At 41.5% G+C, this 13,785-nt stretch overlaps 1 protein-coding gene across 1 annotated transcript in view; it reads left to right on the top strand.

Moving 5' to 3' along the window:
• The window catches only part of LOC109876212 (glutamate receptor ionotropic, kainate 2), a 204,627-nt gene that overhangs the window by 43,882 nt on the left and 146,960 nt on the right, over window positions 1-13,785 (top strand). The window contains exons 2-3 of the mRNA XM_031800870.1: window positions 8,007-8,174; window positions 12,901-13,158. Of these exons, the coding sequence (XP_031656730.1) occupies window positions 8,007-8,174; window positions 12,901-13,158 (426 nt within the window). The remainder of the gene's footprint in view (window positions 1-8,006; window positions 8,175-12,900; window positions 13,159-13,785) is intronic.

The following is a 13,785-nucleotide window of genomic DNA, read 5'->3' as shown; positions in this document are numbered from 1 at the left end:
GGAGGTCAGAGACCTAGCTGTGTGGTCCCAGGATAACAACCTCTCCATCAACATGATCAAAACAAAGGAGATGATTGTGGACTACAGGAAAAAGAGGACCGAGCACTCCCCCATTCTCATCGACGGGGCTGTAGTGGGGCAGGTTGAGAGGACCCACATCACCAACAAACTAACACCAACAAACAAGCATACCAAGACAGTCATGAAGAGGGCACGACAAAACCTAATCCCCCCCCAGGACACTGAGAATATTTGGCATGGGTCCTCAGATCCTCAAAAGTTTCTACAGCTGCACCATCAAGAACATCCTGACTGATTGCATCACTGCCTAGTATTGCAACTGATCAGCCTCCTACGGCAAGGCACTACAGAGGGTAGTGCATATGGCCCAGTACATCACTGGGGTAAAGCTTCCTGCCAACCAGAACCTCCTTACCAGGTGGTGTCAGAGGAAGCTCCTAAAAATTGTCAAAGACTCCAGCCACCGTAGTCATAGACTGTTCTCTCTGCTACCGCACGGCAAGCGTTACTGGAGCGCCAAGTCTAGGTCCAAGAGGCTTCTAAACAGCTTCTCCTGAACATCTAATCAAATGGCTACCCACACTATTTGCATTCCCCACTTTTACACCGCTGCTACTCTCTGTTGTTATCATCTATGCATAGTCACTTTAATAACTCCATGTACATATTACCTCAATTATCTCCACTAACTGGTGCCCCCACACATTGACTCTGTACCGCTACCCCCCTGTATATAGTCTCGCTATTGTTATTTTACTGCTGCTCTTTAATGTTTGAAATGTACATTTTTTTATTTAAAACTGCATTGTTGGTTAGGGGCTTGTAATTAAGCATTTCACTGTAAGGTCTACAGCTGTTGAATTCAGCGCATGTGACTAACAAAGTTTGATTTGGTAACGGCGTCTTTTTATGACATAAAATATATATATATATATAATACTCAACCACCAAAATGCACGGTCAGCAAGTTGCGCAGTCAAATTATGAAAAAAACATGCGCAAAGTGTGCCTGATGAATAATGAAAATCTGAACAAAAAGTAATAATGTCATTATGAATTTGTGGTGATATGACAGCAGTCAAAAATAGTCAATTGTCAGGCCGTCCATGTCACATGTCACATTAACAATGAAACGGCGAAAAACGAAAGTGCGTTTGCTGATGTTGTTTTTTACTTGAGATGTAGTCTGCTCTCTCAGTGATGACATTTTGTGCTGATAATCGGCCCATAGCATTGTAACTGGCTTGTTCTCTCCTGCCTCACTTTTTAATTTGTTGGTGTCTCGGGCAACTGCTCAGTGCGCACCGTTCTGGCTTTTCTGCACTTAGGCCTCGGAGGGGTAGGTTTCAGGCAGAGGTAGACACATGGAATGCATTTCAATTAACAGGTGTGCCTTATAAAAGTTAATTTGTGGAATTTCTTTCCTTCTTAATGTGTTCGAGCCAATTAGTTGTGTTGTGACAAGGTAGCGGTGGTATGCAGAACTAGCCCTATTTGGTAAAAGACCCAAGTCCATATTATGGCAAGAACAGCTCAAATAAGCAAAGAGAAATGACAGTGCATCATTACTTTAAGACATGAAGGTTAGGTCAATACGAACATTTCAAGAACTTTGGAAGTTTCTTCAAACCATCATGCGCTATGATGAAACTGGTTCTCATGAGGATCACCACACGAAAAGCACTGTGAAGCATGGAGGAGGTGTGATGGTGTGGGGGTGCTTTGCTGGTGACACTGTCTGTGATTTATTTAGAATTCAAGGCACACTTAACCGGAATGGCTAACACAGCATTTTGCAGTGATACGCCATCCCATCTGGTTTACACTTAGTGGGACTCTCATTTGTTTTTCAACAAGAGAATGACCTAAAACATGCTGTGTAAGGGCTATTTGACCAAGGATAGTGATGGAGTGCTTCATCAGATGACCTGGCATCCACAATCACCCGACCTCATCCCAATTGATATGGTTTGGGATGAGTTCAAAAGCAGCCAACAAGGGCTCAGCATATGTGGAAACTTTAACACTTTAATAACTCCATGTGCATATTACCTCAATTACCTTGACTAACCGGTGCCCCCGCACATTGACTCTGTACCCCCTGTATATAGTCTCACTATTGTTATTTTACTGCTGCTTTTTAATTACTTGTTACTTTTATTTTTTCTTCTTCTTCTTATTCTTATTGTTTTTTAACTGCATTGTTGGTTAGGCACTCGTAAGTAAGCATTTCACTGTACGTTCTACTCCTGTTGTATTCGGCGCATGTGACTAATACAATGTGATTTGATATACGTTAAAGTGATGTTTCATGAATACATTAAAGTTTAAATGATCTCAAGTTAGGATTAATTCCACATTAACCATTTTTAATTCCTTCTAAGTGTCAACTACATGTGTGAAAATGCCCCCCTGGAATTGATTATCTGCAATTAACTATTGGATCATAGATCCTAATCGCCATTAAAATCCTACATTCTGGACTGTAAAACAAGAGCCCTCAGATTTTAGTCATCCCCATCACCATTACTGTTCACCTTATCTGATAATTATCACTCTAGTCAAGATGGAGACTACACTACAGTAATCTCTGCCACTCTTCTCTTGCTGCTGGCCGTTGATTCGTCCGGAGCCCAGCTGTGAACATTAAACGAGCTTCCCCCCGAGTTAATGGTTGACCTTTGGCTCCGACTCTGCGATGAGTCCGAGGGAGGGAGATAGCGATACATTCCCCTGCCACACACACTGGCCTAATTTGTGACGGATATTGTAGTTTTCTTCCTGACAGGGTGAAATATTCTGACACACTGTAAGATTGCGAGGAACGAGCTTTGTGACACAGCACTATTTAAATGGAGTTAGCCACTAGGGAGGGTTAACCATTTCTCCATTAGTCTTTCATTTGGTCCGTCTACAAAAGGAGTCTTGGAATAAGGGTGATGATCTTGGACCAGGTACTCCCTGTGCATATAATTTGAATCATTACAATCTAAAAGGCAAACACTTTTAGCACACTCTACCTTGCATAATGCCACTCCACTTTTGGCAGGACTATTTCACTGGAAGACAGCAAACCATTTAAGCGTGACTATATTAACACACTTCTCTTATGGCACTGTACATTTTCAAGCCCAATAGGCACTCGTAAGTAAGCATTACACTGTACGTTCTACTCCTGTTGTATTCGGCGCATGTGACTGACTTCTATACCAACTGACTTCTATACTTAAACATAATCACTCAGCAGGTTCTAATGAGCAGTTAACTACGACACAAGCCTACCAGATGAGATAAATCACTTCTATGCTCGCTTTGAGGCAAGCAACACTGAAGCATGCATGAGAGCATCAGCTGTTCCAGATGACTGTGTGATCGCACTCTCCTTCTAACAGGTCCCAAAAATTGTTTTAACTAGGCAAGTCAGTTAAGAACAAATTCTTATTTTCAATGACAACCTAGGAACAGTGGATTAACTGCCTTGTTCAGGGGCAGAACGACAGATTTTTACCTTGTCAGCTTGGGGATTTGATCTTGCAACCTTCGGGTTACTAGTCCAACACTCTAACCACTAGGCTACCTGCCGCTCATAACATTCACGATTACCAGGACGTGTACTCAGAGCATGTGCTGACCAACTGGCAAGTATCTTCATTGATATTTTCAACCTGTTCCTGACCGAGTCTGTAATACCAACATGTTTCAACCAGACCACCGTAGTCCCTGTGCCCAAGAACACCAAGGTAAACTGCCTAAATGACTACCGACCCATAGCACTCACATCCGTAGCCATGAAGTGCTTTGAAAGGCTGATCATGGCTCACATCAACACCATCATCCCAGAAACCGTAGACCCACTCCATTTTGCATACCGCACCAAAATAATCCATCGATGATGCAATCTCTATTGCCCTCCACACTGCCCTTTCCCACCTGGATAAAACAAATACCTACAGGAGAAGGCTATTCATTGACTTTGCAGAAACTTGGAGCTGTAGCTGAGTGACTGGGTGTACCTGTGCCACCAGCCTACCAACCCTAGCGACAGGGTTTCTCAGCTGTTGCCATGGCGCTCGACACACGGCTGTCTCACATCTGTACCACTTATCCATTAGTCTCTGAGACAGACCATCCCTCCATGCCACTCGTAACGGCCCTCCTTCAGCGAATGAACTTCGTAGACTCCCAAAAGGGTGATATCATGGTCACAGAAACAGAGGCAATTGCCATGCCAACCTCTCTGAACCCCATCTCTCCCATCCTCACAACACAAGCTTATCCTTGAGTGGATCCAGCTAATTGTATTCTCTTTCATATGAGGATAATTAACCATTCGCTTATATTGCATATTAAGGGGACAAAAATGAATCTGTTGCATTAGTACTTTTCATTAAAGAGAATGTGGTTTTGAAACAGAAGTCCATTTTTACATTCAATCTTTTCTGCTTCAATTAGTATTTCACACCAGTTCTGTCTGTGCTGTTTGAATCATACACCATTCTGTGAAACATGAACATATATAATTCTAGGAACTGCCTGTATTTAGAAATGGTGCTCTATCAAATTCCTTTCATGGAAGTAGATCCCTTAAATTGAATCCACAACCAAAATAATCATCATGGTAATTAATTCATGCATCCTTAGTCTTTGTAGCATGCAAGGGAGTAGAAAGAACCCTTTTTACATGGAACGCAAAAGGGTTCTACCTGGAAACAAAAAGGTTTCCCCCCATAGATTCTCTTATGAGGACAGCCGAATAAGCCTCTTAGGTTCCACATAACACCTTTTTTTCTAAGAGTCTACTTGTTTCCCCCTCGACGGGGCTTCTTATATTCTCCCCACCCAGTATTGTAATCAAAACTTACCAGAAAGCATGTAGTCCTTGGCTCAGACCGTGTAGTAGTGTGGGCTCAATAGTATCTCATTAGTGTACCAGATCTTGAGAATCATCTGCACATGTGATGGAAGAATGCACTGTGCATGCAGAGGGTTGCAATTCCATAGAATTGTGGATAGTTTAACCAAAATATATGCTAACTGTTTTGAGGAATTTAAGCAAAATTCCCCAAATTCCAGGGCTTAACTTCGCATGGAAATTTTCCAGAACAATTCCGGAAATTTACCCCGAAAGTTTCCGACCCTTTGCAATCGTAATTATAACGCCCTCTCCAAGTCTCTGTTAAAGAGACTGTATCAACTGCTTTTCCCCTCTCTGCATAGCTTTTTCACTGGCATGAACTATATAGTACAGTGCAGGAAGCACTCATTTTGGGACTCACTGAGCAGGTCAACTCAATTTCAAGGGGCATAGCATGGTGTTGTAACTCCATGCAAGACTCTGTTCTCGTTAGTTACTGTAGCTTTTTGAGATCACCTCTCTCAGTGATGCAATAGCTTGCAGTATGATGTGTTGGTTAAAACCAGTTATGCATTAGGGGGCGCTATAAAAATGTTGGGATGGAAAACGATCCCGTTTTAAACAAGATATTTTGTTCACCGAAAAGATGCTCGACTATGCATATAATTGACAGCTTTGGAAAGAAAGCACTCTGACGTTTCCAAAACTGCAAAGATATGGTCTGTGAGTGCCACAGAACTGATGTTACAGGCGAAACCCAGATAAAAATCCAACCAGGAAGTGCTGCATTTTTTGAAACCGCCTCATGCCAATGACTCCTTATATGGCTGTGAATGAGCTACGAATGAGTTTACGTTTTCCACGTATTCCCCAAGGTGTCTACAGCATTGTGAAGTCTTTTTATGCATTTCCATTGAAGAATAGCCATAAGGGACCATATATAGCAAGTGGTCACATGGTGTCTCCCGCAGAAAATCTTGCGTAAAATACTGAGGTAGCCATTTTTCCAATCGCTTCTTATGAGAAAGCAATTGCCTCGACCGATATATTATCGAATATATATGTTAAAAACACCTTGAGGATGGATCCTAAACAACGTTTGCCGTGTTTCTGTCGATATTATGGAGTTAATTTGGAAAAAAAGTTTGGCGTTGTATAGGTAGCATTTTCCAGTCGATTTCTCAGCCAAGCATGATGAACAAACGGGAGCTATTTCGCCTACAAAAATAATATTTTTGGAAAAAAGGAACATTTGCTATCTAACTGGGAGTCTCCTGAGTGAAAGCATCTGAAATTCTTCAAAGGTAAATTATTTCATTTGGTTGCTTTTCCTATTTTCGTGAAAATGTTGCCTGCTGCCAGCAGAGCCTAGCATAGCATTATGCCATGATAAACTTACACAAATGCTTGTCTAGCGTTGGCTGTAACGCATATTTTGAAAATCTGAGATGACAGTGTTGTTAAAAAAAGGCTAAGCTTGTGTTTGAATATATTTATTTTATTTGCGATTTTCATGAATAGGAAAAGTTTCTAGGGGTATTTATGTCCGCTGCGTTATGCTAATTCGTGTGAGGCTATGATTACGCTCCCGGATCCGGGATTGCTCGTCGCAAGAGGTTTTAAGCATTTGTAAATGAGGCATGACTATTGTGATGTTCAATCCACAGAAGAATTGTGCATGGTGATGACAATTATCGATTAAGCCTTTAGCTGGTAGGGCCTGTTTCTTCTTCTCTCGGTCATTGCTTTTGCTCCTGCCACTGCTAGGAGGTCTTCTCGTTGTTCCCTCTCTTCCTCTATCTGTCCTCCTCACTCCTTCCCTTCCCATCTTCCTATGCTCTCTTCCTTTGGTCTCTCACACTTTCTCTCCGTCTCTCTCTCTCTCCTTTCTCCCTTTGCAGAGGGTCTGGAACAGCGAGCTTTTGTCCTCTTTCATTTGCTCTCTCCCTCACTCCCTCTCTCATTCTTCCTCTCACTCCCCCTCTCTCTCTCCTCTGCTATAATTGAATCAATAAACCAGCTTTAATGCTCAGTGAAACTCTTTCAGCTTGGATCACGTCAAACTCTCAGCTCGCCCAGGAAACAAAGCTATGGGGAAGAAACTCTGGAATGATGCATCTGAAAATGTTTATTTGAGTTTCATTCATCCTCCCCATTTAGTCATTCAATTTGAAGTCTCGAGTAAAGCTTTTGGGTGGTGCAGAACAGATCTAGTCAGATGTAGTCAAAGTTCATTCTCACTGGTATGCTATTTTTTTGTTGAATGGTGGACTTTGAATTTTGAGGGGATTTTGCATAAAAGTTTTTCGTTGCTGGTACTGTCATCTAATACATGTATGTTATTGGGATTATTAGGAGGTCAATGGATTATTTATTGAGGTATTTGGATGTTAAACTACTACTACATAATAACCTTATCTGTAATCGATTTTAGAGTCCTTTCAATACTATACATTAGTTGCTGTCAATTCGGTTCATGATTCTGAACAGCATGAAAGCGAAGCATCTGGACAGCATTTTCCAATCATGGAGATTGTAAATAATTAAAAAGTTCAAAGGGGCTTAGTTCACTACTGAGAGAGAGAGAGACCTCCAATCACCATGGTAACTGCACTTCACTGAGAGGTATGGATAGTGTGGGTGGAAGGATCCTTGGTCTTTGTGGTAGTGCTAACCGTTAACGTCCACGGTCTATAAACTGAACCTCCCTGATAAGGTGTCTGAACTAGAAGGGAGAGAGAGGGAGTCATGACCCCTTAACTCACCTCCCGTTCCCTCTAATCGTTGTTAATTACACAGACCAGTAAGTGAATGCAAATGCAGCTCTTCTCAGTTGACAGTCCAAAACACCATAATAAAGCTAGCTCTCTTTCCACTGCTCATATCAATTAACGCATGTCGATTATGACACCGTTGTTTAATAGGAAAGGACATGAAGGAAGCTGAGAAAATAATCGTTACAATGTCCTGGGAAAGAATATGCACAGCTATAATAGCCTTCGCAATATCCATAATCTGCCCACACTTCAATGTCACATATGTTGTGTTGGAGGAGAATCCATTGTAATTATGGGAGGAGGAAATTGAGATTTAACCTTGTTCTTCTTTCGCCTGTTCTTTTATCCTTCAGGAGGAATATTTGAATCCATCGAAAGCGGCCCGTCGGGAGCAGAAGAACTCGCCTTTAAATTTGCCTTGAACACAATCAACAGGAACCGCACCCTGCTGCCCAACACCACACTCACATATGACATCCAGAGAATAAACATCTTTGACAGCTTTGAGGCCTCCAGAAAAGGTGATTGGCTGAGGAGGAAAGGAAGCAGACCTGGGGTGTGTTCATTAGTGCACACCGTAGCAAAATGTTTTGCATCGGGAAACTATTATCAAAGAAAACAAGCCTTTCTTATTGGACATGTTCAAGTTAGTCCCTCCCTGTTATAGCCGTTTGCTTCTGTTTGGTTGCTAGTGAATACACCCTTGGCTTAAAATAAATTCTGAGCGGTTGTTTGAGCCTGCCTGGAGTGTCAGATGGGCGGGGTTTGAATTTTTGGGACAATTCCATAACTAAAGGGCACACAGAATCCAGGAGAGAGAGAGAGAGAGAGAGAGAGAGAGAGAGTGCACACAGCTTTATTACAGGCCATAGTGTCTCTAACTGTCTTAATCTCCCCCATAGAAACAACAGTGACAGCACCGTCAACAAAAACAGAAGGGATCTTTTGCAGCTCTGTAGAAGCCTGTGTCTGTACTTTGTCAATGGTTGGTTACGGGGGGACTCTTTGGGGAGATTCACCTCTTGGTCACAGTACAGTAGACTATATGATCACAGACATGGACCCTTTCTCTCTCAGCTCATTCAATGTCAAGCCACTAACACCTTTGTCTGATCACAGCCAAATTACGTTGTTCCTCAAAAGAACAGACATGGAAACAACCACACATTCACAGCCCAGTAAGCTGTACAACATCAGAAAGTCATACAGATGGGCCCAAAACAGCACATAAGAATACCAGAAAGCAACCTGGAACCAAAATATCCAAACACTCTTAGATAACTTTCTGGATACCACATTCACTCACAGTGAAGAAGGCATCAATCTGGCAGTACAAAACATCAACTATATATTCAGGCAAATGGCAAAAGAAGCACAATTGAAATTGATAAAAAACAAAACAAAAAAGACCACAGATGACAACTGGTTTGATGCAGATTTTAAAATTGTAAGGAATAAATTTAGAACACTATCCAACCAAAAGCACAGAGACCCAAATAATGATGAATTACGCCTTCATTGCTGTGAAACTTTAAAACTCTATAAACATACACTCAGAACCGAAAAAGCACAGTACAACAGCAAGCAGCTGACACTAATTGAGGAGTCCATAAACACACACTTCTGGCAAAATTTGAAAAAACTTTAAAAAATCTAAACAAGAGGAATTAGCGATACAAAATGGTGACATATGGAGAACCCATTTTAAAACCCTCTACAACACAGTTCAAATTGACACAAACGCAGAACAACGCCAAATTCATGAGAAGTTGAATGGATTAGAAAATGCTATAAAGGACAATCAAAATCCACTGGACTCCCCAATTACTGACCGGGAGCTCTATAAGAAACTTCAGGCTCTCAAATTTAAAAAGGCATGCGGACCTGATGGCACCCTAAATGAGATGCTCAAACTCACTAGTGCAAAATTTGAATTGGCTATATTAAAACTGTTTATTTTGATCCTGAGTGTAGGTTATTTCCCTGACATCTGGAATCAAGGACTCATAACCCCAATCTTTAAGAACGGAGACAAATTTGACCCTAACAATTACAGAGGAATTTGTGTGAACAGTAACCTGGGGAAGGTTTTCTGTGGTATTGTAAATGTAAGAGTTCTAAACTTCCTTAATAAGCACAATGTCTGAGTAAAAGCCAAATTGGATTTATACCAAAACATCGCAGAACTGATCATATTTACACCCTACACACCCTGATAGACATGTCCACCAAAATAATATCAACATATACGCTTGCTTTATCGACTTCCAAAAAGCATTTGATTCTATTTGGCATACAGGACTGTTCTACAAAGTTATTGAAAGTGGTGTAGGGGGTAAAACATATGACACAATTAAATCAATGTATACTGGCAATACGTGCAGCATTAAAATTGGTAAGAAAATAACAGAATTCTTTAACCAGGGGCGGGGGCCTTCGCCAGGGTTGCAATCTGAGCCCTGCACTCTTCAATATTTACATTAACGAATTGGCCACTATTCTAGAAAAATCCTCAGCCCCTGGTGTTAGTCTCCACAATTCAGAAGTTAAATGCCTACTCTTCGCAGATGACTTATACCTGCTGTCACCCACAGCACATGGCCTACAGCAGAGCCTGGACCTGCTAGAGCAGTACTGCCAGACCTGGGCCCTGGTAGTAAACCCCAAAAATACTAAAATTATGATTTTCCAGAGAAGATCCAGATCTCAGGGAATTAGACCAAAGTCCCTCATCGGTACAAAATATATAGAGTACTGTACACACTACAATTACTTAGGTTTAAAAATAAGCTCAACTGGACATCTTAATGAGGCAGTGAATGAGCTGAGAGAGAAAGCACACAGGGCATTCTACCTATTAAAATTTGGCTAAAACAAATTTAATATTTCATTGAACCAATTGCACTTCATGGCAGCGAGGTGTGGGGTCCACTTGCAAAACAAGATTTCATCAAATGGGACAAACACCCCATTGAAACCGTGCATGCAGAGTTCTGTAAGATTCTCCTACATGTCCAGAGGAAAACTACAAACAATGCATGTAGGGCAGAATTAGGCCAATTTCCACTAATAATAAAAACTAAAAAGAGCCATTAAGTTTTGGAAACATCTCAAATACAGTGACCCCCTCTCATATTATTACCAAGCCCTGCAATGCCAAGAGCTGAGCAAAGAAAAGAGTCCTCTCATCCAGCTGGTCCTGGGGCTGAGTTCACAAACCTGTTCTACTAACGCACTGAAGCCTCAGGACCAGAACATCCAATCAATCAGGATAAACCAAATTACAACACAGTCAAAACAAAACTATATTGCTTATTGGGAAACACAAACACAAGCACAAAGCAAAATGCAGTGCTATCTGGCCCTAAATCGACAGTACACCATGGCTAAGACCTCTCTGATGAGGATAGGCTACCTGTCCTGTTGTGGGAGGAAGCAGAGAGCTGTGGGTTGGCAGCGCACTACATTGCTGCCTGCCATAAATTGAGGGACAGTGTCTGACAGACCAATCAACCTGCACATGTACTTTACTGTATGCTTAATGTTATTGTTGAATGTAGGGTTATTTTGACACTTGGTTATTGTTGTTACTGTTGTTCCATTGACAATTTTGATTCTCATTTGTATTTATTTTTTATATTGTAAATATCCAAGCTTTGGCAATATGGACATTGTTACATCATGCCAATAAAAGAGAGAGAGAGAGAGAGAGAGAGAGTTTATTTTTCAGTTTTTTCAACAGAACATTGTAGGACAAATGGCAGCCAAATGCTGAATTGTGAGTACAATTGATCGTATTAAAATACAATTAACAACAGATATAGGCAACAATTATGTTGATTGTCAACTGTTCAGCATGCAAACCATGGCTGGGATGGTGCTGAAACGGAACCGTTCAGTCCTGCAGTGGATCTGTTACAGTTTAGTCTGGTGGGAGCATATGGCGGTAGGGATCAAAGTTGTGATTGGAAGACTTCACATGAATTATGATAGATTGAGTAAGGCTCCCTTGTTTATTAATAAATGATTATTCATCTACCATGAAAAAGGTTATCATGAATAATTGCAAGAGGGTGGTCTAAATGATACAGGTTGCAATAGTAGGACAGCTAAATCTGTTATTAGAATAGTTAATTCTGAGTATCTCTGGGAGTAGTTCTTTATGTTTGTTTATTTGTTTGTGGGAGATTGTGACAAAAAATAAGGGTGACTGTTTTTTTGCAGGCGTGAAATGTGGGAATAGACATTTATTGAGAATGACTCTGTTTAGCTGTTGAGAAATATTTTGCTGATGCTACCTACAAACTGATTGCATCTGATGTGCTCAATGAAGTTATACACAAGAAATATGGTTATAGTATTTGATTAGAAATGTTGTAATAAATAAGTGACAAATGGCAACAAAAAAAGAATCAAGTCCAGGCTGAGAACTTGTATATTATAGTAAGCTTTATAGTCTAGTTAGGTAAATCAAGATGCTATGTACTTACTCCTTGTCACGTTCTGACCATAGTTCTGTTGTTTTATTCTTTGTTTTAGTATGGTCAGGGCATGAGTTGGGGTGGGCAGTCTATGTTTGTTTTTCTATGTTGGTTTTTGTGTTCGGCCTAGTATGTTTCTCAATCAGAGGCAGGTGTCGTTAGTTGTCTCTGATTGAGAATCAGACTTAGGTAGCCTGGGTTTCACTTTTGGTTTGTGGGTGTTTGGGCCACACAGTACTGTTTTGGTTTTGTGAATTCACGTTATCGGTTTGATTCAGTCGTTTCTTTAATTAAAATCATCATGAACACTTACCACGCTGCGCTTTGGTCCGATCCTTACTCCTCCTCAGACGAAGAGGAGGAAATCCATTACACTCCTACCAGCAGTAATGGGGAAGCTGCTCTGAAAATATAGTTTACAAAGTTACCGACTACCTTGCACTGGAACAAGTTAAGCTACACTAAAACTACCCTTAAGAAAAATATAATTGAATTGAACCAAGCTACTGCAAAATATAGTTAAATTACTAGTTGAACGAGTTGAACATGGATACTGCCTACTAGTATACATGTGGTTTGATGCAAAGTGGGACTGATACTCCTCTTGATTCAATGCCATCCATCTTGATCTAATGAGTGATAGAATAGGGTCTTTCTTGATCAGTATTCCCATGGTGCATTGCGTGGAGAGTAGAGCTGAGAGGAGCCGAAGGCTTCCACCTAAACATAAATCTAACAAACACCTCTCTGCCTCCTACCCCCCCAGCCTGTGACCAGCTGTCCTTGGGGGTGGCAGCCATCTTTGGCCCCTCCCACAGCTCATCAGCTAACGCAGTCCAGTCCATTTGTAATGCCCTGGGGGTGCCCCACATCCAGACCAAGTGGAAGCACCAGGTGTCGGACAACAGGGACTCGTACTACGTCAGCCTCTACCCGGACTTCCAGTCCCTCAGCCGGGCCATCCTGGAACTGGTCCACTTCTTCAAATGGAGGACGGTCACTGTGGTCTATGACGACAGCACAGGTACAGATATCTTGGATGATTGATGATGATGATGATGATCGAAAGGTGAAAGACAAAAAAACGATTTGAGTATAAACTCAAACTGCTACTCAAACACAAACTATTTTATCGGGGTGGTAGGTGGCCGAAAGGTTAGTAGCTTGAATGTTGCCGGTTTGAGTCTTGGGTTGGGCAATAAAAGCAGGAGATTAATTGTCATGCACTTGAGCAAGGCACTTATACCCTGCATAAATCCAGGGGTTCTGCGGCTTAAATGTGCTCCTCCCTAAAATGTGTTTAGGTACAGAAGAGTAGAACTGTTTGATTCTTTCCCCTGAGAGTTTAGCATTGAGTGTCTGGCCATGAAATCTTTAGCCCCCTCAAAGTCCTCCAGGTGTACTCTGTCAAAACTGGAGCCCTCTACATGAGTGAGCTGCCCTGAAAAAACACATTGCCCAGAATCACCCTCTCCTCGAGTCTCCTCAGATTAATGCCATGCAGAATGAATGTGAAAGCTGACAGCATCCATGAATAAAAGACAGACTCGTCCTTTGAGGGTCCTCGTCCACTCCTGTATCCGTCTGCCAGATCGCCTGCTCTGACTTTTCGAAGTGGCTCATGATTTGCATTTTTACAAGCACAATAATA

The sequence above is a fragment of the Oncorhynchus kisutch genome, linkage group LG21, assembly GCF_002021735.2.
Source record: "Oncorhynchus kisutch isolate 150728-3 linkage group LG21, Okis_V2, whole genome shotgun sequence".
NCBI classification, from domain to species: Eukaryota; Metazoa; Chordata; class Actinopteri; order Salmoniformes; family Salmonidae; genus Oncorhynchus; species Oncorhynchus kisutch.
The sequence above is the reverse complement of the archived record's forward strand: the minus strand, read 5'-3'. Positions and strand labels throughout refer to the sequence as shown.